General features: G+C 34.5%; 1 protein-coding gene across 1 annotated transcript in view; it reads left to right on the top strand.

Annotated features, from left to right (window-relative positions):
• The window catches only part of LOC149781848 (chloride channel protein 2-like), a 111962-nt gene that overhangs the window by 42251 nt on the left and 43179 nt on the right, over window positions 1–26532 (top strand). The window contains exons 12-19 of the mRNA XM_089936036.1: window positions 3703–3787; window positions 4127–4279; window positions 7837–7906; window positions 13361–13471; window positions 15759–15856; window positions 21452–21567; window positions 22876–23009; window positions 23673–23995. Coding sequence (XP_089792162.1) covers window positions 3703–3787; window positions 4127–4279; window positions 7837–7906; window positions 13361–13471; window positions 15759–15856; window positions 21452–21567; window positions 22876–23009; window positions 23673–23995 — 1090 coding nt within the window. The remainder of the gene's footprint in view (window positions 1–3702; window positions 3788–4126; window positions 4280–7836; window positions 7907–13360; window positions 13472–15758; window positions 15857–21451; window positions 21568–22875; window positions 23010–23672; window positions 23996–26532) is intronic.

The raw sequence follows: 26532 nt of genomic DNA, 5'->3' as shown, positions 1-26532 counted from the left end.
AATCTGATCTATAATGTGACCACCTTGGTGTCCATCTTGAAAATTATGTTATTGCTAGTCCTTATCATCCCTGTTTACTCCAAAGTTTTATACATTCTTTGAAACCAGCAATTGACAATTTATAGAGAGCGATTCAAGTCAAGACTTTGTTATCGGCTTGCCAATATCTCATGGGGACCTTAAACTCCAGTGTGGACCTGGTTCCTCTAGGAAAACTGTCTTTGCACCTTCTTTAGTTTCTTCTGGTATGCTGTAAGCTGCAAAGGGAACCCCTGACAAATTGGATTTCTCTAGAATAAGAATTTTACCAAGCGTTAGTTGGTGGACCAACCAAGACTGCTGACCAGAGTCCCAAGTCACACCTCTACATAACACTCCCAAGTTCATGGATGCATCAGATTTGGACTGGGGTGCTCACTGAGAGTCCAGAGGCCTAGTTCCTCAGGGTTCATGATCCCAGAAAGAAACTACCTTTCCACAAAATCAGTTTGGAAATTAGAGTGGTATTTTTAGCCTCACAAGGGTGCTTCAACCAAGTAATGAGTCACTGGGTGATGGTCTCCTCCAATATGTCATTGGTAGGGTACCTCAGGTGACAGTGAGGCACACATGTTCCTTCTCTTTGCACTCGCCAGCCTACAAAGGAATTACCCTATAATATTGTCTTATTCAGAGTAGTAAAATATTCAGGCAGACAGTCCAGGAGGGGCAAGGTAATCCTCACAGAGTCCATGTTCAGATTGGGACGTGGGAGACCTTTGGTAGAGTTTTTGTGATGAAACTGAACAGCTAACTTCCCAGTTGCATCTCTCAAGTCCATGATCATAGGGTCTGGGGAGCAGATGTCTTCAGTCAGAGGTGAAATCATTGGTTATCTTACCTTGCTACCGTTCAGAATGATTCAGCAAGTGCTCTGACAAGTCAGGACCTCCACTGCTCTGCTCAGTCTGAAAGCCCTTTTACAGTTCCATTGATTGTGTTCTTGCCTTGTTGATAGACCATCTCAGGATGTTTCATTAGAGGAGGAACCTGCTGTCACAGCAGAGGATGTCTCTTTTCTACAACAGGTTGCAGATTGCTTGGCTCTACTGAAGTAATTTATCCACCAGGACAATTTTCATGCAAGGTTGCCAACTATATCGTTCAAGCCAGAAGATTGTGCATGCCCAAGGTTTACGATGCGGAATGGAGAATCTCTTACATTTCATGTAGTAGGAAACACATTCATCCTAGCTGTCCCTCTCTAATCACAGTGGCAGACTTCTTCCCTTCTTGCTTGAAGAGAGAGAATTCCCAAATTCTAGAATCAAGGGCTATAGTGCAGTCCTGTCCAACATGCTCAGGTTCTCTAAGGTCAGGCCATTGGTTTGGACACCCATCTTGATGATCTTGTCAGGATATTTTAGCTGCAAAGACTGGTGTTTTCGCTTACTAATATGCTTAAAGGGAATCTCTCATGCGTGTTGTGGTCCTTCTCAAAACCCCGTTATAAATTATTGGTTGAAACTTCTCGTGATAACCTTACCCTTAAAACTGTTTTCCTGCTCTCCTTTGCATCTGTAAATAGGAGCAGGCTTCAGGCCTTATTTATAGAAAATGGTTGTTTCGGTTCACTGGTTTTAATGAGTTCGTTTCTCTAGCTTGTCATCCTTTTTTATTTGTGGTGAAAAATCCAGATATTGTATTACTACTATCAAAATGTACTTTTTGATGAGTAAAGCTAATTTTGATAATGTAATACTTAACTGTCACTATTGCAAGAATCCCTCATCCCACCCTGCTCTGATGGCTAATGCATAGTTCTGGATCCAATTCAGAGAGGAGGAACATACCGTATGAACCTATGACATAGTATTCAGACTGGTTCTGAGTTCTTTCTGTTATAGATTTCTGGAATGTTCTGAGAAGTTGGAATTATGAGCTTTGGATGAGGGGGCTTACTTCCCTGAGGAGATAGCAAGGCAATAGTGACAGGTAAGTATTACATGATAAAAATTAGTTTCCCCACCCCCATAAAAAAATACATTTTGTAAGACAGAATTATTAACAGTTATAGACAGTTACATTATGAAAAAAACAGCGTGATAGTTCCTGGTTTAATTTTCTGATTATTCTTTTAATCCTTCTAGAGTGAAAGTGATGTCCATCTGTCCATCCATCTGTCAATTGGCTAGGTGGTTTCTGCAATAAAACGTAGTTTATTGTTGCCTTCTTTTCTCCAGCCTCATATGTGGCTTACCATGGGCAGAGGCAGAGGCCTTTTAAGTTAAGGGTCATTAGGTCCAAGGTCAGGGTCACAAGAGCTGACAACGTAATTTTCCTTTCTGTTTTATAAGTTTACTTGGTTTAATTTTCATCAAACTTTATATGTAAATTACACTTGAGCAGGAAAAGTTTTTTCTGTGCATGAGGTGAAAGGTCAAGGTTGCTGCAACTTTGCAAGCCAGTGGTTGTCAGTATAGTTTGTTCCACATCAACCCTTCACATAATTAGCTAGCTGAAAGAGTATCTACAGTTCCACTATCTCACTGGATGCAGCTGAAAGAAACTATTCCGATCAGATCCCGTGTTGTATTTAAATTGAGAGATTGTTAGGAATATCATAGCAGCCTCAGTACACAATGATACATTTCACTGGTTGGTGTGGATATCAATGACCCTTAACTAGTAAAGATGAGGTCACTGGAACTGACATAGTAAATCTCAAGGTGACTGGAACTGACATAGTAAATCTCAAGGTGACTGGAACAGACATAGTAAATCTCAAGGTGACTGGAGGGACCCTGAGTGGCCAAGTGGTCAAAAGTGCTCACAGTTATGGATCACTGCCATCTCACCTCTGTCTGCATCGGTTTGAGTCTCGGATTCGGCTAATGTGGTTACATGAGAAAGCTTGCCAGTAGCTTCATGTGGGTTGGTGGTTCTTTCCAGGTTTTTTTTTGTTCTTCTTCCACCATTAATACTGGCCACCATGTTTAGTCTATCTTGTGCTGAAAAAATGGCATTAAACCCTACAACAACAAGGTGACTGGAACTTAGCATAGTAAATCGCAAGGTGGCTCAAACTGGCATAGTAAATCTCAAGGTGACTGGAACTGACATAGTAAATCTCAAGGTGACTGTAACTAGCATAGTCAAGGTGACTGGAACTGACATAGTAGATCTCAAGGTGACTGGAGCTGACATAATTAATCTCAAGGTGACTGGAACTGACATAGTAGATCTCAAGGTGACTGGAGCTGACATAATTAATCTCAAGGTGACTGGAGCTGACGTAGTAGATCTCAAGGTGACTGGAGCTGACATATTTAATCTCAAGGTGACTGGAGCTAACATAGTAGATCTCAAGGTGACTGGTGCTCAGATTTTGGCTAGGTTTATGCATAGCAATTTCAGTTTTGATCATTACTGATCAAGGTTATTTTTGCCCCAAAAATTAATTTGACATTTTCATAATAGTGATGGTCAGTCCATGTGATAAGTTTTATTTCTAATGGTTATTTTGTAAATGATTCAGCAGAATTTTAGAAGCCAAGGTAAAGAATAACTATATTAAATTTTCTTGTTTTATTGCTTTTTAAATTTACCCATCTTTTGATTAGATTATTTTAATCTACTTTAAGAATCTATTTTTTAAAATATTTTTTTATAAAAATTACCACAAACATATTTATTACATATTTTTTAACATCTGTTTTTCAGCCGATTCATCTACCCTGGCATTGTTGCCTTTGTTATATCAACTCTTACATTCCCACCTGGACTTGGCCAGTTTTTTGCTGGGGAGGTAATTGGTTTTGACCTGAAATATGAAACAGAACACACAAAAATATTAAATATAATATATATTACACATATTTCACAAGACTCTATGATTTATTCAAAAAATTTGTACCTCATAGAATGAAGAAAATAGTTGTAACCATGCTAATTTCCATAAATTAAACACCAGAATTTGTCAAAGGCAATAATGAAAATATGCAAATTCCCATATTTACATGGAAACTTCTACCACAACAAACAAATTCTGAAGTATTTATTATGGAGAAAGAATTTGAAACAGATATTAACATGGCATGTAAAATTGTGAGATTTATGATAGATTATTTGAAATTCTCCTCAACAGCTGACTCACCGTAAGGCTGTCAACGAACTGTTTGGTAACATTACGTGGACCAGAGGCCAAGCAGATGACTTGGATGAGGAAGAAATCATCAGTCACTGGAAACACCCATACACTAATATATATGTCAACCTTGTTCTCTTCATAGTTATGAATGTAAGTTGGTACTGCTTATAACTGTCAATATTAGTTACTTTTTTGTGAGTCCTGGAAATATACCATCAGCATTTTGTCTCAGCATCATGGTCTTCCTAATTATGAATGCAAATCAGCACTTAGGATTGTAAGTTATTGTGACTCCAGTTATGAGTCACTGGAGATCTTCATTTACCAGTTAATAATGATAATGATGTATTCAGTTATAGATGATAACTCATAGCTGAATACAAAAAATCACCTGTGGGGCCTTAGTATAATATGCAAACTTTACAAAGTATAATCACTGATATCAAGGCAAAGTATTTTTGATTATTTTCACTCTCGCTCCATCGTTCTCGACAAAATAAGTATTATAAGTAAGTTCACCTGCATTTCTATAATATGAGAATCTGGAGGGTTTAAGTTATATATAAGTTATTATTTCATCCATTATACAACTTTGTTTTGAAATACAGCTATTGAGGGTTTCTGTTTGATTTTCTTTGGAATGCAGTTGCAAAATATTAAGCCTGAGTATTGAAAACTGTTCTTGGATAGTTCACTGTTCGTTCTTGGAATTATGAAAATTTTGGCAGTAATTTGGTATGTAGTTGGCATATTGACAGATTCTCATTAAAGAAACATATAATTTATATAATTTGCAACAGTGTTAATTTAAAGTCGGAAAGTGTTTTTGCCATTAAGATAAATATTCTTTCTTTAATAGTACAGTGCAACCCCATTATTACATGGCCCACTATAACGCAAATTCGGATATAACGCGGTCGTGGCATGGCTCTTGAAATTTTCTGTATTCATTTACACATGAAAAAATATTTTTTGTTCAAAGTATATGAAATAGTGTATAAAAATTTATTATCATTATGGGGAAGAGATAGCGTATCATTTCAAAAATTTAATATAATTGTGGCATGGTTCCTGAAATTTTAAATACATGTATGTGTATTTTTCTCATACCGGGAAATATATATTTTATTGAGTACGAGAAATAGTGTTTAAACCGTTTATTATCATTTTGGAAAAGAACTTTCTTATGAATTTTAATGTAATACGATTGTGGTGTAGCTTCTGAAATTTAACAATATCACCAGGTTCTTCAAGTGTTATGCCAAAATAAACATTATCAGAAATGTTACTCATTACTGATCCATGAGCAAAGCCAGTAAGTCGTCTTTGTGATTGTCTTCAGTTAATTCTGTATGCAATTGTTGCTCAAACAATAGCCGACACGTGTTTCTTCTTTAACTGCATACACAACCAAGCAGAGACAATGCAGTGGTTGATGAAAGATTCTCACAATTTAATAAACATCAAACAAACGAAAGCTGCCAACATGTTTGCTGGGCTTGGCGGTGTTATTAGATGCTATCAATACTAATGTCTGCTTTATTAGCTGAATATATTGAAAGGGTATGAAATTGTACATGCTTACAGTTTATAAAAATTTATGAAAGTGACTCGTAACCATTGCAGGCCTACTGCACTTAGTTCTTGGGTTTTACATGGGTATGGTGTTTGTTTATCAACCTGTTATTAATTTCCTATTTTTTTATAAAAAAATTTCCCATTATGGAAAAGCAAGTTCACAAATGCAGGTCGTTTTCTGCACTTTGTGCAATGACTAGTATAGTACTTTTCACACATTTCTTTCAATATTCACAAAATCTGAAGTAAAAATTATATGCACATTGAAAGCATGTGTTGATTGTTAATTATTCTTGCTTTAGTTGTTCAAGCAAATAGGTGTACAAGCGTTAATTTTTGGCAATTTGCAATTGACAAATTTACACGGCAACGCATGAGAAAATTTTTGCGCTATGAAATTTGTACAGACTCCATTCATAGACCCTAGAGCGTAATGAACTGTACACGTGCTTCGTCTTTCTTAACCTAAATTTGCTGTTAATTTTCCCCATTGAATTCAGACACATAATAGTGTGACAAAATTATTGAATAGTTTAAATATGTATACAATTTTTGCAATGGAATTACAGATAGTACGGATTAATTGCAAGCCCCGACGGTACAATATCAGATGGCAAGTAAATGGTGTTGATACTCTGTTCATGCTGTATATTAGACGTTGAGTTCAGACACAATGATCAGGGAAAAAATTACTGAATATTGTTAATCTGTGTGCAATTTTTCAATGGAATTACATGCATTATGGATGAACTGCATGCCACGACGACACGACAGTGAATGGTGTTGATACCCTATTCATCATATACATTAAACATGAATACACGTATATGTGCCAACGAGTTGTTCTCTGAAAAAAGTAAAATGCTCTAAAACCCCGCATTAACGTGACCCAATATTAACGTGATCCAATTTTGCATACCCCAATTATTGCATTATAGCGGGATTCCACTGTATGTTCAAAATGTATTCATTGTCATGTAATATTTATTACTGTATATACTCAAGTATGATTTGATTTGAAGTCACACACACCTTCCTGTTTTAGGGCTTCAGAAAGCTAATTTCTCTTTGAGCCTTTTATAAGTCTGTAAGTCAGAGCCATCCAGAAGGGTGACTTGTCATCAGTGAATCAGAGTTGCAGTCATGAAAAATAAACTACCCACATACACACACATATGCATATGTATTCATTCATTCATACATACAACAATTTTCATATTTGAAATTGTGTCTAGTTCTACTTTATTTTTACTTTGAGATTATGAATTCTGCTCCATTTTCTTTAACAATGATTATTTTTCAATTGTTTAATCTGCATATGCAAAAATAGGTACACATATTTTTATTTAGTGATATTGTTGTCATTAATTAATAATTTTTTAATTTGTATTAACACAGAAGACTCATAAAATTTTTTTTTCATTGAGAAATTATTTATGTTGAAAATAGTGGAAGACTAATTCATATTAAGTGCATCAAAGTGAGAACAGTAAGAGATCAGGGAACTAGATTGTAATATAACCTTCTTTATTAGATTTTATATGGGATTTTGCTTCCAATTAGATATTTTTATAATATTATTTATATTTCTTCCATTCATATGTTTATTTACTTTCCTGATATATTTTTAATGATATCAGTTTTTTATTTTTTTTAAATGTCAATGTATAGGAAGGATGCTGTGCTTATATTTTTAAGATGCAAAACTTCTAAAAAAATATACTGAATGTAAAGTTCCTAAGATTCAGGCCAATGCATGTTTTTAAGTTCGTCTCATAAGTGTGATGAAATTAATTTTTTCAATTTGAAAATAAATTATGAAATGAATTTAGTCATAGTTACAAAATAATTTATTCTGATTGCATAGTGACAAGTTTTTGTATCTAAAGAACATGCTGGTCTGAAAATGTCACTAATCATCTAAATTTAAAAACCCTTTGATAAAGATAAGTTATTTATTCATCTGTTCTGAATGTAATTAATTTAAGCAACCGTAAAGCATTTTAATTTAAGCAGTCATAAAGCATTTTAATTCATTTTATTGATGCTGTAAAATCTGCCTTTATATGTGATTATGCTTTTTTCTTAACTTATGTTTTATTGGACCTTTTTCTTATAATATATTTCAGTTTTGGATGGGAGCAGTATGTAACACGTTGCCAATACCAGCTGGAGTTTTTGTTCCAGTGTTCACAATAGGTTTGTCATGTTCTGCACAATTTAGGCATTAAAGTATAATTATTTTATGTATTTATTTCTTACTTCTCACTTATATCAATTTAGTAATGTGTGTTAATTATCCTTTTAAGCACAAGAAACATTATTAAAAAATAATAGAATTTTGCTGCAAAAATAGGGTTAAAGAGGTGGATTATAGTTACAGTGGGACACAGTCTGCATTTGGTAATACATGGAAAGTCTTTCCATTTGAATATGTGGAATGAGTTTTCCAAATTATTAATTCGCCTTTTGTAAGAGATTGTTTCTAAAAGTATGATCCACTTTGTGATTTTGTAAATAAGAATAATAAAACTGTACTGTTTTGTATGCCCTTTACAAGTCTACTTCATTGTAGTACAGTTGTGAGATTTCCGATAATGTGGTCACACCTTGGACCCAATCACAAAAATCGTATAAACATACACCTATTTTGCAATATTCATTTTGCCCATGTTGGTCATTGCTGAAGCTTGTTGCTACAATCTGTATTTGTTGTCAGTTAGCCACTGTTGTATTCAACCACCATTAAATGTTGGAAACCTGAAAATGAGTGTGTCCTTTAGGGGATAGTTGTCATTTTTGAAGTAGTATAATATGTGGATATTGTTGGGTGGAGTGAATTCTGACCTGGGTTACAACAAGATTTAGAAATGAACTCAGGTATTTATGAAAACAAGGTGCTCCATTAGCTCAATGATTATCTTGAGTTATGGATGAGGATATTTTATTTAACCAAGTAAGTTTCAGTGTATCTCTATTTTCATGCATGCATTTGTTTGATCTTTTTCTTGGGACATAATTATCATGATATTAATAGTATCTTGATAAATGCAGTTATTATCATGTAAGTTTTGCATTTTTTTATCCATGTACCTCTCCTTCTTTCACAGACACATGTAAACCTTCACTAAGTTTTTGATCTTGTGTGTATATGACATGGTAAGTGGTTATTGGCATATTAACATCTTGTTATGGTCTTAAACTAAGCAACAGAAAAAAGTGAAATTCAACAAATAATTTATTTCCTTTGAATACAAAGTAAAAATTTAAAAAGAGCTTACAGTATTTGGAATTAAATCCCAAATAGTCATTAAAGTTCTATCAAAAGTCAGAGTGTATGAAGGTCCAATTGAATTCCAGTGGTATTCCAAATATTGAATGTTGATATGTATGTTGTCTCAAGTATGGTAATATACCAGTGGTCTATAATGTGACGATGTACTAACAGTCTTTTGTTGTATCACAATCACTCAACATTTTGTATTTCCAGAGAATAATAATTTGAATAAATAATTCCACCCAAATGAAAAACTGAGCATAACAAAAAGACTGGTTCTGCTTTAAGATGTCAATATACAAATGAGTAATTTCTTCAGTAAACAACATTATATAAAAAGCTAAGACACAAAAATAAAACCAGGATGAGGGTTTAAAATTATACTAAAATTATAATAAAGGACATGGCAAATATCACATAAACCAGGTTTTTCTATGGGGGAATACCATTATCAAGGACTAAAGATAAACAATTTTACATTCATTGATAATGATTCTAATATTGAATCTATACTCACAGAGGAATATTAGCTATGTATTATGTTATTTACAGAATAAAAGTCTATGGTCAGGTATGCAGTGAGCTTTATTTTGGACAAGGTCAGGTACAAAATACAAATGTATGTATCATACAGTCATTTAGAAAAGCCAACAAAGAATATAAATTAAATATACATAACAATGTTTGTAGCAAGGGAGAGTGTTGAGGGCAAATAGCATTTCACCTGTTCATTCATCATAATGAGTGTGACTTAGCCATATTAAAACTAGGTCAATGTGACAATATATTTGTACTTTAGTTACTTTTTTGTATCAGTTCATTACATCTCAATGTTTTAGACCTTATTTCACTTGCATCTATAAAAAATTGCAACCTATAAGGTGAGTAATATTACCATAAAAACTAGGTTATTCTGATTTATTTTTTTGACTGACATATTCTCAGCTATAGTTTTTATAAACCTCAGTATATTGTACCCTTTTTCACCTAAATTCATGAAACTTTGTACATGGAGGCATCATAAAGGAGGAATTGAACCACACCAAATCCTCATTGTCACACTTTTATGACTTGTTTGTCTTTATTTCACCTTCAGAATCTTGGACCCTTATATCTACACATGAAAATTGTTATGTGAGCGCATACCAAGACGAGTAACATGACCATACCAAATGTAGGTTACTTTAACCTAATTTTCAGTCTTGAGTCAATCTAGTGCATATTGTCAGCTACCCCAGTTAGAAAGGTTTATGAGCAGATACTAGTGTTATAGTGTGTATTTGTATCCCCATGATTTAGCATGAAAAGTGTGATTGTGATGACTTTCATGTATCTGTCCATCATTTAGAGAAGGTGTAATTCCTGGCTTCTGCCCTTGGAATCCCTAAAGTAGCGGTAGTTCAGAGATCAGATTTAAATTATAATGGCATTTTTCAATGTTTGTGACTATATGATATAAATAATGGAGTCCAGGTGTTTTTTTGTCAGACAGTTGATAGAGATATTGCTGATTAAGACACACTCTTTAGCTACAAAGCACAGGATCCTGAAGTTTGGATAACTCTTGCTGGACTTATTTTTCTTAAAATTAACATGGCAGTGATATATTTATGAAATTTAGTATAAAATCATTCAAACGACAAACATGAAATCATTGTTATAGTCATTTATTAAATATTTGGAAAAATGTCATTTATGGTTCCAGATTGGCCACTGATTTATTATCATTCCATGATAATTGGTTTCCTGTAAAACTAATTATATGTGAAATTTACAAAAATTCTTTCAGAAAACTATGCTTCAGAATTTCACCCAACAATAGTATTTTATTTTCCTCCAGTGTTTAAAAAAAATAAATTGTTAATTAACAACAAGCTGACTTGCTACCTTGAAATTACACAACACCTGAAATTACACAACACCTGATTAACAGTCATGTCCAGTAAAGTTTGATGGCGTAGGTTTATTTGACCAGGTCTCCAAATAGGTATTGGAAAATGATAATAAACATTTGTTGTTGTTGCTAGTTTCTTTCAGTCTTCACATATTCAGCTCTGGTCTTCCATAGACTAGAAGAGCCTATGGAATGGTCTGTCTGTTAGTACAAGCATGTTATCGCTACTGCTTTTGAACTACTTGGAGGATTGCCATGAAACTTCACACACACAGACACAAACATGCACTATGGTCATGTGTGTGTGTATGTGTGATTTAGATTTTTAGTGTAGTTTGAACAGTTTTTCAGTCATATCAATACAATGTTTGTAGTGAGGCAGTTTATAGTGATGTCTTATACTGGGGCACCATGCCGCAGACATGTAGCATCATGACCCACCCAGACACATTATCCTAACACCAGGCTGACTAGCCCTAAAGCTAACCTCTTAATGCTGAGTTCTAAGCGAGTGACTAGGCAGGGGTTCTAACCTGTGACGTCCACATCCAAGGCAGACACTCTAAACAATTAGGCCCCTGGAATGGTTGTGCCAATAAGTGAATTGAATTATGGTCATACCAACATGGAGTTTTCACTGAAAGACTAATTATGATGTCTAGTTGGTCCTAAATGAAAATGGTGTGGATCTGTTATCCAGTGTGCCTACTACAGCAGCCATCATGAAAATCGTTATCATTACTTCTCCAACATGGATGGTCATATCAACAATAAGTTTTAACTAAAAGACTTATTATGATGCCTTGTTGGTCCTAATTGAAAATGTGCCAATCTGATGTCCAGTATGGTCTCCAAAGCACCTGTAAATCTTGTTATTGCTACTACACCTGAATGGATGGTTTTATCAACATGTGGCTTCCGTTAAAAGACTACTTATGATATCTATTTGGTCAACTATGGTAGTCATCTTAAAGAGCTTGTTATTGTTACTCCTTCTGAATGTCATCAGAATGCTGTTTTCACCCAAAGACTTCTTATAATATCCATTTGGTCTTAAATGAAAATAGTGCCTTTCTGACAGCAACATAGTGGCCATCTTGAAAATCTTGTTATTGTTATTGCTAAGTAGATGGTCATGTCAGCATCGGGTTCTCAGTAAAATACTTTGTACAATGATCCAAAATGAAAATGCTGTCAATCTGACATCCGATATGTCATCTGCTCCCCAAGATGGTAGTTAGAAAGAGTGATCTGTCTTTGATACAGGGATTGGTGCCAAATCCCATTAATTCTTAATTTACAACCACTTCCACTCATGCCAAGAATCATTCTCTCTAAAGAAAGAGAGGCCTTGTAATCCATATGCAGGTGGGCAGATAACTTTTAGCTTTTATCCAAAACATTTCAGTCTGGGAGGGCTGGATTTGAGAGATAGCAGTTCTCCCAAGGTATTATGATCAGATAAGCATTATTACTCTTAATGATAGCTAGTTGGTCCTTGATGACAAAGGGTGACAGTTAAAAATCAAGTATGACTGCCATTACAACAGTCTTAATGATAGCTAGTTGGTCCTTGATGAAAAAAAGTGACAGTTAAAAATCAAGTATGACTGCCATTACACAGTTCTAATGATACGTAGTTGATCCATGACAACTGTCCTAAAATCTTTTTGTCACTAATCCACCTGAATGGATGATTGGGCATTGTCATCACCAGTATGTGCATCACAGCAGCTAATTTTGAAAATTTTGTTATTGCTGAAGAGTGTCAGTCATAGTTTCAACACTCCACAATTATAAAGAACAAACTGTTTTTTCGGGAAATTCTTTTCACCCAGTAGAGGGTCAGCCCCTTTGAGGGACTCTGGTTTATTCTAAAAGTATATTGTACTGACATAATATGATACAAACCATGTAGTTTAAGGGACTTGTGTAATGTTTATAGAACAAACCCTGCATCAATCATTCATTTATAGGGTTTTAATAAAAATCCCATAGATTAGCTTGTTTTGGTGGCAATAGATTATTTCAGTAATTAAGAAAATGTTAAGACTAATCAAAGTTAATTGGCAACATTTCTGTCAGTCGTCCATCAAAGCTACAGTCTATAAACTTGACCTTGTGACTTCATTAAGGTTTTTTTTTTTGAAGCCTAGTGGATAAAAAATGAAAGACAAATTGAATTAATGATGGCTGCAAGCTTCTGTGTCCAGTGTCCAGTTGTTCAGCAGATGTTCTGGTCAAAACCTTTGATCTACATATATTTCTGGCAAATATAAGGATCTCAGGATCTTTGATTAAGTCATACGTGGAAGATGCACCATATTTGTGATGGGATCCCAGTGGGTTGAAATATTTAGTACAAAGCATGGCAGTAATGGGATCCACCTCAATACCCATATTATACATCAGACTGTAAAGAAATGTATTATGATGAAGGACCAGTTTATTTTACAATTTATGTACATTTTTCTCCACAAAGGTGCTGCATTTGGTAGATTGACAGGAGAAAGCATGGCAGCCTGGTTTCCAAATGGAATACAAGGTGGTGGTGTTATTCACAAGATAGTTCCAGGAGGTTATGCTGTCGTAGGTATGTCCTTATGTTATTCACACGATAGTTCCAGGAGGATATGCTGTTGTAGGTATGTCCTTATGTTATTCACACAATAGTTTCAGGAGGATATGCTGTCATAGGTATGTCCTTATGTTATTCACACGATAGTTCCAGGAGGATATGCTGTTGTAGGTATGTCCTTATGTTATTCACACAATAGTTTCAGGAGGATATGCTGTCGTAGGTATGTCCTTATGTTATTCACACGATAGTTCCAGGAGGATACGCTTTTGTGGGTAAGTCCTTGTATTATGCACAAGATTGTTCCAGGAGGATATGATGTCATGGGTAAGTTAATGTGCTATTCACAAGATTGTACCAGCAGGATATGCTGTCGTAGGTATGTCCTTATGTTATTCACACGATAGTTCCAGGAGGATATGCTGTTGTGGGTAAGTCCTTGTATTATGCACAAGATTGTTCCAGCAGGATATGATGTTGTGGGTAAGTAAATGTGCTATTCACAAGATTGTACCAGCAGGATATGCTGTTAAGTCCATGGGTCACAAGATGATATGCTGTTCTGGGTAAGTCCATTGTTATTCACAAGATAGTTCCAGGAGGATATGATGTTGTGGGTAAGGTAATTTGCTATTAATGAGATTGTACCAGCAGGATATTATCTTATAGGTAAGATTGTCCCTGGTGGATAATGCTGTTGTGGGTAAGTCCATGTATTATTTACAAGATTGTCCCTGGTGGATAATGCTGTTGTGGGTAAGTCCGTGTATTATTTACAAGATTGTCCCTGGTGGATAATGCTGTTGTGGGTAAGTCCAATACAGTAGAAGTAGTTTTAGAAGATTTTTGTAACCTCATGATACTTTGATTAAGCTGAACTTTAGATTGAAAGTAAGCATATAATGTGACACCTGGTTAGAAAGAAAATTTTTAACAAATTGTCTTTTACATAAAGGTTGCTTATGAATGTGAAGTAAAAGCAGATTGTCTTTAGTGTTGTTATTTTTGAGGAAGTGTCAGTTATATAGAGGTTTGTGCTAAAAAGTTTTTGTTCTTGATCATCACTGCAAACTGTTATGCTGGTGTCAGTATATTTAAAGATCTCCGAATCTGAATTCGTACTAACAAGTATATTCAATTCTTTAAAACTGATTTTTATTCATGAAACTTATAACTATTCATCAACACTATTTTAGATATATACTAAAATCCTGCACTCACTGGAGGAGAAAGATCAAGTTATCCTAATTGGAATTTTTATATGCAATAAATAATATTATGCATTTGTCTAGTATAAAGAGAAATTAATGCTGCACAGTGTTTGAGACCAAAGTTCAGCTGTGTAGCAAAATGTTTTTATAATAGTTTTGTTTCTTATTTTTCATCATTAGACTTGGCTTATACCAGTGAATATTAAAATCACATGTGTTTCATACAAAGGTCATCTGGGTTGGATCAGTAAGGATGGCGTTGTGCACTGTTATCACATAAGACAATTGCTAATCCCCTTGCATAAATTTTTAATATAATGAACAAATAGATGCATCAGAATGGCAAAAAAATGACTTTTTGGAGTCTTTTTAACCATCCCCTTCAAAAATTAACAAAAACACATTACTTGCCCATGGAAATGGTATATTTAATCCACATGGTTGAATAAGCAAACAGGTCTAAATACACATTGGGCATAGTACCATCAATTAAAGTTAACCACATATCTAGAATCTCCAAAATATCTTTGCATGTATCAGTTTGTAAGCTCTCCAGTGAGTGGAACACAAATTGGTTGCATTGCATGCAGCAAGCTAACTCTCTTATTCTTTGCACTAGCCAAATGCCACCTAGTACCATTCACTGACATCATGTAGAATGGGATTCATAGCTTGGCACTAGTCAGATGTCACCTAGTACCATTCACTGACATCCTGTGGAGTGGGATTCATAGCTTGGCACTAGTCAAATGTCACCTAGTACCATTCCCTGACATCTGTACAGTGGGATTCATAGCTTGGCACTAGTCAAATGTCACCTAGTACCATTCACTGACGTCTTGTAGAGTGGGATTCATAGCTTGGCACTAGTCAGATGTCACCTAGTACCATTCCCTGACATCCTGTTCAGTGGGATTCATTGCTTAGCACTAGTAAAATGTCACCAAAGTTTAGCTTCATTGAACACAACCCTGATGTTACAAGAATAAATATTTGTCCCAGACAAAACTATAAAATTCTTAAATGAATAGTTTTAAACATGATGGAGTGATGTAATCATTCTCATTAAAAAGGTTTGTAATTTTTTTTAGGAGCAGCAGCACTATCAGGCAGCGTTACAAGAACTATATCTACATCTGTGATAGTGTTTGAATTGACAGGACAGATAAGTCATGTGCTTCCAGCTGTTGTAAGTTATCTCCCTTTCATCAAATATGTGTATGTGTGTGTGTATGTGTGTGTATGTGTGTGTGTATATATATATATATATATATATATATATATATATATATATATATATATATATATATATATATATATATAAAGTTGCCAGATGAAGAAAAAAAACAATTTCACTTTATTTTTGTATATTTTTATTGTTTGAAGATTAGATAGATAACACTGATGTAACTTTAGGATATCATCTGCATTGTATCTTTTATGATTTTATGAGCAGAACAGATTTGTACTTGGATGTTTGTATTGTGAATTTTGTGAACATAGTTAAGAGAATTAATTTTTAAAATAAAATAAACATTGACTTGCCTTATCTCTCCTATAGGGGGTTTCACGGTTGCAACAGAGTTACTGATCGTAGCACCTAAAATTACCTCACTTAGCTCCAATGCACATGCCCACAAAAAATTTCCAGTTTTGGATAGTTCACCGCTCTACACTTGGTTAGCGAAACATAAAGTCAACAAAGAAAGGAATCTTTGCTGTACTACAGATCATTATGGTTAAATCAATGAATCAATTATATGTGTCAAACATCTTTTGTTCATACTAGGAGAATAATTATAGACATTAAATCAGATAATTAGATTCAGTGTCCATACTTACATTATATCAGATAATTAAATAATATTTACTTTCCATACTTAAATGATATCAAATAATTAAATTAAATATACTGTCCATACCTGATAATATAAATTCATTATCCATAATTTCAGATACATTTGTAGGACCATTTCACTTTGCTCTCTGATTTTAAACATTTATTGAACATTTTTGGCTATATATCTTTAACAAAAACAATCTCAACAATTTGCATTTTTCATATGTTGATATATCCTTCTTTCTCAGTTACTTTTGCAAAGCTAATAGTCATTTATAACATGAGTTAAGAAAGTTATAACACAAGTTCGATAAGAAAACTATAACATGAATTCGATATGTCAGCTGATTTGTAATGCTGAATATTTTAAACCAGAATTTTTTTTTTTAAAAAATGGAACACAGTATTTTAATGCGTTCAGAGGAACATAACAAAGCAATAATTACATTAGCTATCATAACGATAAAGGAGTGTAATTAATGCAGACAGAATATTTATTCATATTTGGGTGTAAATATCATACAATATTCAGATTAAATAACATGCCCAGTGACGCTTTTTTTGTTTCATTTTCTTTTTGACTTTTGAAACATCAAGTATCGGACAGTACGTGCAATAACTTTAAGCATGATTTTTCTTTGCTTATGCTGACACATAATAACTCTCAAATTTGCTGGGGTCTTTAGACAACATTTATGATTGCCACCAGCAAATTCATCTTAAAGTTAATTTAATTCTGTTTAACTTTCTTTGCATCAAATATGTAAGTTTTTAAGATCCAATTATTTCACAGATTCCGTCCTATTACTTTGGTTCGCCTTTTAAATCAATATTGATCTGCCTGACCGGATGTAAAATTGCAAACAGTATGATTTAAAAACGAGACTGCTTGTAAGAACATGCTCTACAAGTCAATAATAAATGGATACTCATAAATATCTGTATTTGTTGACTTTATCTTAGCATCATTTTATGCTTGTTTTTAGCCAGAAGCATGTTTATGTAATATACGTATGCGAACACACATTCATTCAAGGATATACATACCCATGCACCAGATGAAGGAGACAGACATACATATAGACAGACAGGCAGATAGGTGAGAGCTACAAACGTCCTATACATGCATAGTATGTCTAACATCGATATTTCTCCAAATTATATACTCAAAAAGTTCCAACCATTCAAGGAAATAAAATTTAAAAAATCATCAAGGAGACTCGTACATGCGCCTGTCTGTTCAAGTGTGGTTGACGTTTGTGCATTTGAAGTTATTTCGTGAAAAATATAATGAACAGTAATAGAAAAGCTACTTACAAGTCATGAACTTACTGCTGTCATTTAATGCTACATAAAAGTCATGAACGTACTGTCCATATTTAATGCTGTATGTGGATAAAAGTCATGAACTTACTGCCATCATTTAGTGCTACTTAAAAGTCATGAACTTAATGTATACATTGAATGCTACTTACAAGTCATGAACTTAATGTATACATTGAATGCTACATAAAAGTCATGAACTTACTGCCATCATTTAATGCTACTTACAAGTCATGAACTTAATGTATACATTGAATGCTACTTTCAAGTCATGAACTTACTGCTGTCATTTAATGCTACTTACAAGTCATGAACTTAATGTATACATTGAATGCTACATAAAAGTCATGAACGTACTGTCCATATTTAATGCTGTATGTGGATAAAAGTCATGAACTTAATGTATACATTATGTATACATTATAATGTATACATAAAAGTCATGCCATCATTTAATGCTACTTAAAAGTCGTGAACTTAATGTACACATTGAATTCTACTTACAAGTCATGAACTTAATGTATACATTGAATGCTACATAAAAGTCATGAACTTACTGCCATCATTTAATGCTACTTACAAGTCATGAACTTAATGTATACATTGAATGCTGTACATACATAGTGTCAACATTTTAATTTCATTCACCTTGAAGTTCATGAAATAATAAGTACTTTTCTGCAGATGCCTGTAGACATAGAAATTTAATAAATGTAATTATGAAAATAAATAAAAATTATAAATGGTATTGTATATCTAAATTCATTTTGTAAGAGTTTGATTTCCAGTCTCCTGTATCCTGTTCTTAGAGGAGTTATGTCTTCTGAACGGCCATTGTGCTAACTTTTGTTTCCACAGCTTAGCTTTGTCAAAGATTGTTGAAATTTGGCATGCAGCTCTATAATGATAAGACTTTGATTGAGTTAGGTTCCCAGCATTCCACATCATCATTTACATGAGTTGTGCCCCCTGATTACCCATCCTTCAGACATGATTTTCTGCAGCATAAATTAGCAAGGTTGTTGGATTTCAGCCTAATTTGGCATGCAGTTTCAAAAATGAAACCTTTAACAAGTTTGATTTCCAGCATTCCACAACATAATTATGCCTCTGAATTTCCATCCTCCTAACTTTGGTTTCTGCAACACACGTTTGCTAAAGATTCTTGCATTTGAATGAAATTTAATACGCTACTGTATGTTGACAAGACCTTAAATTATTCAGATTTTTAGCTTTCCATGACACTATTTACAGTAGTTTTGGCCCCTGGTTGATGCCTTCTTGGTTCTATAGTATTACTTTACAAATGAATTTTAAATTTCAAGCAAATTTGTCATGCTATTTTACATTGGTGAAACATTTGATTCCTACTGTCCAATATCCCAGTACAATACATTATCATTCAGAAGATTATGGCCCTTGATGGCCCATCCAACCAATTTTTTTTCTACAACAGTAATTTACATGCATTGTTTGATTTCAACAAAATTTGGCCTGGAGCTTACTGATCTTGATTGAGTTTGATTTCAAGCATTACCAGTCATCATTTAGGAAGTTATGGTCTCCTAAATGCCTAGTCTCCTAAGTTTGGTTTCCCAGCATGAGCTCCTGTTTAAAACACAGCTCAGCAGTCTGTAGTAAATGGGGTCCTCTGTTTAAAGCATGGCTCAGCAGACTGTATTGAGACGGGTTGTCTATTTAAAGCATGGCTCAGGAGACTAGTGAGTTGGGTTGTCTGTTTAAAGCATGGCTCAGCAGACTGTGTTGAGTTAGGTTGCCTGTTTAAAGCATGGCTCAGCAGACTGTATTGAGTTTGGTTGTCTGTTTAAAGCATGGCTCAGCAGACTGTATTGAGTTGGGTTGTCTGTTTAAGGCCTGGCTCAGCAGACTGTATTGAATTGGGTTGTCTGTTTAAAGCATGGCTCAGCAGACTGTATTGAGTTTGGTTGTCTGTTCAAAGCATGGCTTAGCAGACTAGTTAGTTGGGTTGTCTGTGTAAAGCATGGCTCAGCAGACTGTATTGAGTTGGGTTGTCTGTTTAAAGCATGGCTCAGCAGGCTGTATTGAGTTTGGTTGTCTGTTTAAAGCGTGGCTCAGCAGACTGTATTGAGTTAGGTTGTCTGTTTAAAGCATGGCTCAGCAGACTGTGTTGAGATGGGTTGTCTGTTTAAAGCTTGGCTCAGCAGACTTTATTGAGTTGGGTTGTCTGTTTAAAGCATGGCTCAGCAAATTGTAGTGAGTTGGGTTGTCTGTTTAAAGCCTGGCTCAGCAGACTGTATTGAGTTTGGTTGTCTGTTTAAAGCATGGCTCAGCAGACTGTATTGAGTTAGGTTGTCTGTTTAAAGCATGGCTCAGCAGACAAGTGAGTTGGGTTATCTATTTAAAGCATGGCTCAGCAGACTGTATTGAGTTAGGTTGTCTGTTTAAAGCATGGCTCGGCAGACTAGTGATTTGGGTTGTTTGTTTAAAGCATAATACAGCAAACTGTATTGAGTTCTGTTGTCTGTTTAAAGCATGGCTTAGCAAACTGTATTGAATTCTTTTGTCTGTTTAAATTATGGATCAGCAAACTGGATTACGTTTGGTTGTCTGTTTGAAGCATGGCTCAGCAGATTAGTGAGTTCTGTTGTCTGTTTAAAGCATGACTCAGCAAATTGTAGTGAGATGGGTTGTCTGTTTAAAGCATGGCTGAGCAAACTGTATTGAGTTCTGTTGTCTGTTTAAAGCATGGATCAGCAAACTGGATTAAGTTTGGTTGTCCATTTAAAGCATGGCTCAGTGGACTATATTAAGTTGGGTTGTCTGTTTAAAGCATGGCTCAGCAAATTGTAGTGAGTTGGGTTGTCTGTTTGAAGCTTGGCTCAGCAGATTAGTGAGTTCTGTTGTCTGTTTAAAGCATGACTCAGTAGTATTGTATTGAGTTTGGTTGTCTGTTTAAAGCATGGCTCAGCAAACTGTATTGAGTTTGGTTGTCTGTTAAAAGCATGGCTCAAAAGATTGTAGTGAGTTGGGTTGTCTGTCTGAAGCATGGCTCAGCAGATTAGTGAGTTCTGTTGTCTGTTTAAAGAATGACTCAGCAGTATTGTAGTGAGTTGGGTTGTCTGTTTAAAGCATGGCTCAGCAGACTGTAGTGAGTTGGGTTGTCTGTTTAAAGCATGGCTCAGCAAATTGTAGTGAGTTGGGTTGTCTGTTTGAAGCTTGGCTCAGCAGATTAGTGAGTTCTGTTGTCTGTTTAAAGCATGACTCAGCAGTATTGTATTGAGTTTGGTTGTCTGTTTAAAGCATGGCTCAGCAAACTGTATTGAGTTTGGTTGTCTGTTAAAAGCATGGCTCAAAAGATTGTAGTGAGTTGGGTTGTCTGTTTGAAGCATGGCTCAGCAGATTAGTGAGTTCTGTTGTCTGTTTAAAGAATGACTCAGCAGTATTGTAGTGAGTTGGGTTGTCTGTTTAAAGCATGGCTCAGCAAAATGTAGTGAGTTGGGTTGTCTGTTTAATGCGTGGCTTGGCAGACTGTAGTGAGTTGGGTCACCTGTTTAAAGCATGACTCAGTAAGTTGTAGCGAATGTGGTCCTTTATGATGCGTCCATTGCTAATAGCTTTAGTTCTTGTTTCATTTTTCAGACAGCTGTTTTAATTTCCAATGCTGTGGCCAACTTATTCCAGCCATCCTTTTATGACAGTATTATTTTGCTGAAACGTCTTCCATATTTGCCAGATATTATCACATCAAAAGAAAGGTATCTTGTCATCATGTTAAATTGCAGAAAGATCAGTTATTACATATTAATCTAGTTGCAAAGCACATACTGTAAATTCATTTATTTTGTGAACTATTTTATTGCTAACATTTTTTTGTCATTTTGCATACATTTTTGTTAATGATAATTTTAATATACCACTGAAGGAAAGAGGAAGGTCATATATTTTCAGATGTTCACAGGATATTTAATTTGTTGTTTGTAACACTCACAAAGTTCATGTCAATTTACATCAGTTAAAACCCATTATTAGATGTGAATTTAGGGGCCCCGAGTGGTCTAAAGCGCTCTCCGTTACGGATCACTGCCATCTCACCTCTGTCTGCGTGGGCTCGAGTCTCAGATTCAGCCAATGTGGGTATGTGAGAAAGCTTGCCAGTAGCTTCTCGTGGGTCAGTGGTTCTTTCCGGATTTTTCCGGGTTCTTCCTTCACCATTAATACTGGCCGCCATGTATAGCCTATCATGTGCTGAAAAATGGCGTTAAGCCCTACAACAACAACAAGAAATTAGATGTGAATTTATATCAGTAAGTACCCCACTAATGGTAATGAATTTACATCAATTAGTACTTCACAAATAGTGTGAAGTTACATGGATAAGTTTGCCACTAGTAGCTGTGAATTTACATAGTTAGTACCCTACTAATGGCAGTGAATTTATATCAGTTAGTACCCAACATATAGCAGTGAATTTCAATTATTATGCCAATAATAGCTGTAAATTTACATCAATTAGTACCTCACAAATAGTTGTGAATTTTTGTCAGTTCATCAGTTAGTAGTCCACAAATAGTGGTAATTTACATAAATTAGTATGCCACTATTAGCTGTGAATTATATCAGTTAGTACCCACACAGATAGTAGTGAATTTAAATCAGTAAATACCCCACAAATAATTGAATTTACGTCAATTAGTATGCCACTAATAGTTGTGAATTTACGTCAGTTAGTACCCCACTAATAGCTGTAAATTTACATCAATTACTACTCCACTAACAGATGTGAATTTACATCAGTTACTGTTGTGGTGAATTTCAGCTCTTCATTATGTTTAGTAGTTACAGGTAAAGAACCATAGAAAAATGAAAACTTTAGAAATGTACATAATGTTTCTGATTAGTTATATTGTTACACTGAAGATAAACCCTTAATTTGTGAGGTCTGAATGAAATTCAGCCATTTCTAATTATACAAACTGTAGATGTAGTCACAAGTTTTTGAGTACCTTTTGAAATTGTGACAGGATATTTCATATACAAACAATATTTTCTTTCTGTTTTTGCAGCACTTGGAATGTTTATGCTGAAGATATCATGAAAAAGGAGGTAAAGTTTATTACATTTACCTCCACATATGGTGATTTGAAAGAGCTTCTTACAACCAGTAATTTCAGGTCATATCCTTTGGTAGATGCATCAGGTGAATATTCATTTAATTAATTAAATTAAATTTTAATTTTAACAACTTTCATTTTATGAAAATTAGCTTATTTTTTTTAGATGTATTTAGATGATAGCAAGTCATTGGTTTCATCTGTTTGTCAGTGGCCAAAGCAGTAATGTCATCATCATTATCAACATTAAGGTATTTGTTTAAAAAAAATTCAAGTCACATATAGGGCATGTATAGATTGTGGCTTAATTTGCATGTAAGATGTAACATTCTTACAAAAGCCTTGCTTATAAATATCTGAAAAATGGGAGATAGAAGCAGAAAAATGGCTATTTGGCGAAGGTGGCTGATATTCAGAGTACATAAAGATGGCCCCAGTTGCTGAATATTTTTTTTTGTAACTGGGATTTTTTTTTTTTTAAAGTTAGTGCTGCATGATAGAGATTCAATTTATTTATGGTGTAAAATCGCTTGAAAGTTTCTAAAATTATGTATTTTATATACTTCCTTATAAATGATTAGAAAACTCTTAATTTAAAAGAAATGACATCTTTCATAAATAACAGTACTTGTGCTGAAATTAAAGATAATTCATTATTAGTATTTTATCATAATGTTCAATACTGAGGTAATCCTGTACGATACAAAATCATTTAAGAGTACAGACTTAAATCTTTTTACATCTTTCAGATTCTATGATATTACTGGGATCAATCCGTCGGATTGAATTGGAACGCATGTTGTGGGTGCACTTGAGCCATGACCAGAAGATATTTTTTCCTGATGCAAGTTGTGACAGAAGTGAAAGTGAAAATGAGGATGAAGAAATTAACTCTGTTCAGTCAATCCCAATTTTCTCAGATTCTCAACGGCCTTCAACCCCACCGCTTCCAAAAATTGTTGTCACCAATGCAGGTGCACCAAAGATGAGGTTTGAAGTGACAAAAGTTGTTGAAAATGGTGATGATAATGACAAAATGAAAAGGGTGCCTCGATTTGCAATAACAAGAGCAGTGAGTACTGAGATATACCTATTGTCAGGATAGTTCCCAGTCATGCAAACATTCAAATTGGAAGCTCCTCTCTCTTCAGAAGAAAAACACCTATGAAATGAATATTGTTACCAATTATCAGAATCAGTTACTATATATATATATATATATATATATATATATATATATATATATATATATATATATATATATATAAACTTGCTTATAAGAAGAGTCCAACCAAAAACTGGACAGACCAAGATCTGTTGTCACATAATACACTGGCAGATTTTGGTCTGTGCAGTTTGTTAGGAGTAAACAGTAGAACAAACAACATAGACCCTGATCTGCAGATGCATTATGCTGCAGCAGATCAGGATCTTTTTTTTGTTGCAGATTTAGTTGACGTAAGTGAGTACTTACAGTAGTCAATGCATCCTATCTGGTTATTTTTAGATCAGTTACATATAAATGTAACTTAACATCACTAACAAATTGTGCATTAATAACTGCAAAATTTAAGCAAATGTCTTAAGTTGTATTTATGCAAAAGTTATACTAGTTATTTTCTTTATATCTGTCAAAAGGTGGTGCATATTATGTTATGTTAATTTTTCCTTTCCCTCATAATTATGTAGATGAGTTTTTCTAATTTTTCCTTTCCCTCTTAATTATATACATGAGTTTTGTCTGTTGCTTCTTTTATTTCTGCACAGTCACTTAAGTTTAGTTTTATACCATCTACCAAACTTAGCAGATGCCTTGCACTTGAGTTAAGAAAGAAGCTTTTTGATTTTTGAATCAAAAGGTTCAGGGTCAAGGTTACAGTGCTTGAGAAAAGCTGTGGGAAATAACTGGGTACAAAAATTGATAATCAAGGCCTGTTTCCACCTGGATATTTTTTTCTGCATTGGATTTGCTTATCAACAATATGGAAGGATATTTAGTTCAAATTAGGTAATTTATGCAGTTTTGATTTATGAGTTATATCTTTCTTTCATAGGTTCAGTGTGAATTGGTTTTTGTTTTTTTTTAGCTCAACTGGTCATAGACTTTATGTGATGTCTCTGTCCCACATCTGAAGTACATCTGGCATTTGTTATTACAACTCCAAATCAATTGGGAAGATCGCCAGGAAACTTTACAATACATTCATCAATAGGTTAATTCGTCTGAAGCATATCAGACAACCATGATGGCTTCCATCCAGAAAACTTTTTTGTTGTTACTACTTTGAATGGTTGGTTCTGTCGACATCATTTGTTGTTTTTCTTTGTCACTAAAAGACTTCTTTTGATGTCAAGTTAATCTTTAATGAAAATGGTGCAAATCTGAAATACAGTATGGCTGCCATGGTGGCCATCTTAAATTTTTTTATCTTTACTCCTTCTTAGTATTGAGCCTGGATTCTTTCTGAAAAACGTATGATGTCTGATTTGTTCTAAATGAAACTGGTGCCAATCTGACATCCAGTTTGGCCACTACATTGGCCATCTTGAAAATTTTGCAGCTCCTCTTGAAATGGGGTTTTCATAAAAAAAAAAAACTTCTTATAATCTCTAGTAGGTTCTAAATGAAAATGGTGCCTCTGAGACATCAAATATGACAGCCATGATTGCCATTCTGAAATTCTTGTTATTGCTATTCCTCCAGTATGGATGGTCATATCAACATGGGACTTTATAAAATAAAAACTGGTACCTATCTGACATAAAAAAAACACCATGGCAGCCATCTGGAAAATCTGTCTCTACTTTTCATGAAGAGATGATAATACTGACATGAAGTTTTCACTTAATGACTTCTTATGATCTTCTGTTGGTCAGAAATGAAAGTTGTGCCCCCTGGACATCCAGTATGATCACTACAATAGTCATCTTGTTATGGCAACTCCTAGACAGATAGTTATAACACCAAACCGATAGACATCCAGTATGGCTACTGGCTTAAAAATCTCATCACTACTCATCCAAATTGGATGATCATATTGATATTAGTTAATAGCTCCATGTTGTTGGAACTAAATGAAAATGGCTCCAATCTGACATCCAATATGGCCTCCATGGTATCCATCTTGGAAATCTTATTATCACTGCTCCAGATCAGATGGTCACATTAAGACTGGGTTTCTCTGTATAAAAACCTCCCACCTCATATAATGTGTAGTGCTCCTAAGTGAAAAGGCCTTTTTGCAGATCTTGTTATTGTTACTTCAGAATGGATATTGAAATAGGGTTTTCACTAAAGGACTTGTGATGTGTACTTGATCTTAATTGAAACTAATGCCCCTCAGGCATCCAGTATATCTGCCACAACAGCCATCTTTAAATTCATTTTATCACTACTACTATCCTTGACGGATGGTTGTATCATGAAAAGACTTTAGCTGTTTATGTGACACTAGATTTCTACATGATACTAAATGTCTACATGGTACTAAATTAAAATGGTACCAAACCTGGTGTCCATTATTGCATCCAAATCTTGTCTTTGCTACTTACTGGATTTGTATAATTTAATGCAGTCTTTTGATATGTCTGAAATACAACTTCACTAGG

This window comes from Sinohyriopsis cumingii, chromosome 15 (assembly GCF_028554795.1).
Source record: "Sinohyriopsis cumingii isolate HCF-2022 chromosome 15, ASM2855479v2, whole genome shotgun sequence".
NCBI lineage: Eukaryota > Metazoa > Mollusca > Bivalvia > Unionida > Unionidae > Sinohyriopsis > Sinohyriopsis cumingii.
Note: the sequence above shows the minus strand (reverse complement) of the source record. Positions and strands in the feature narration are given on the sequence as shown.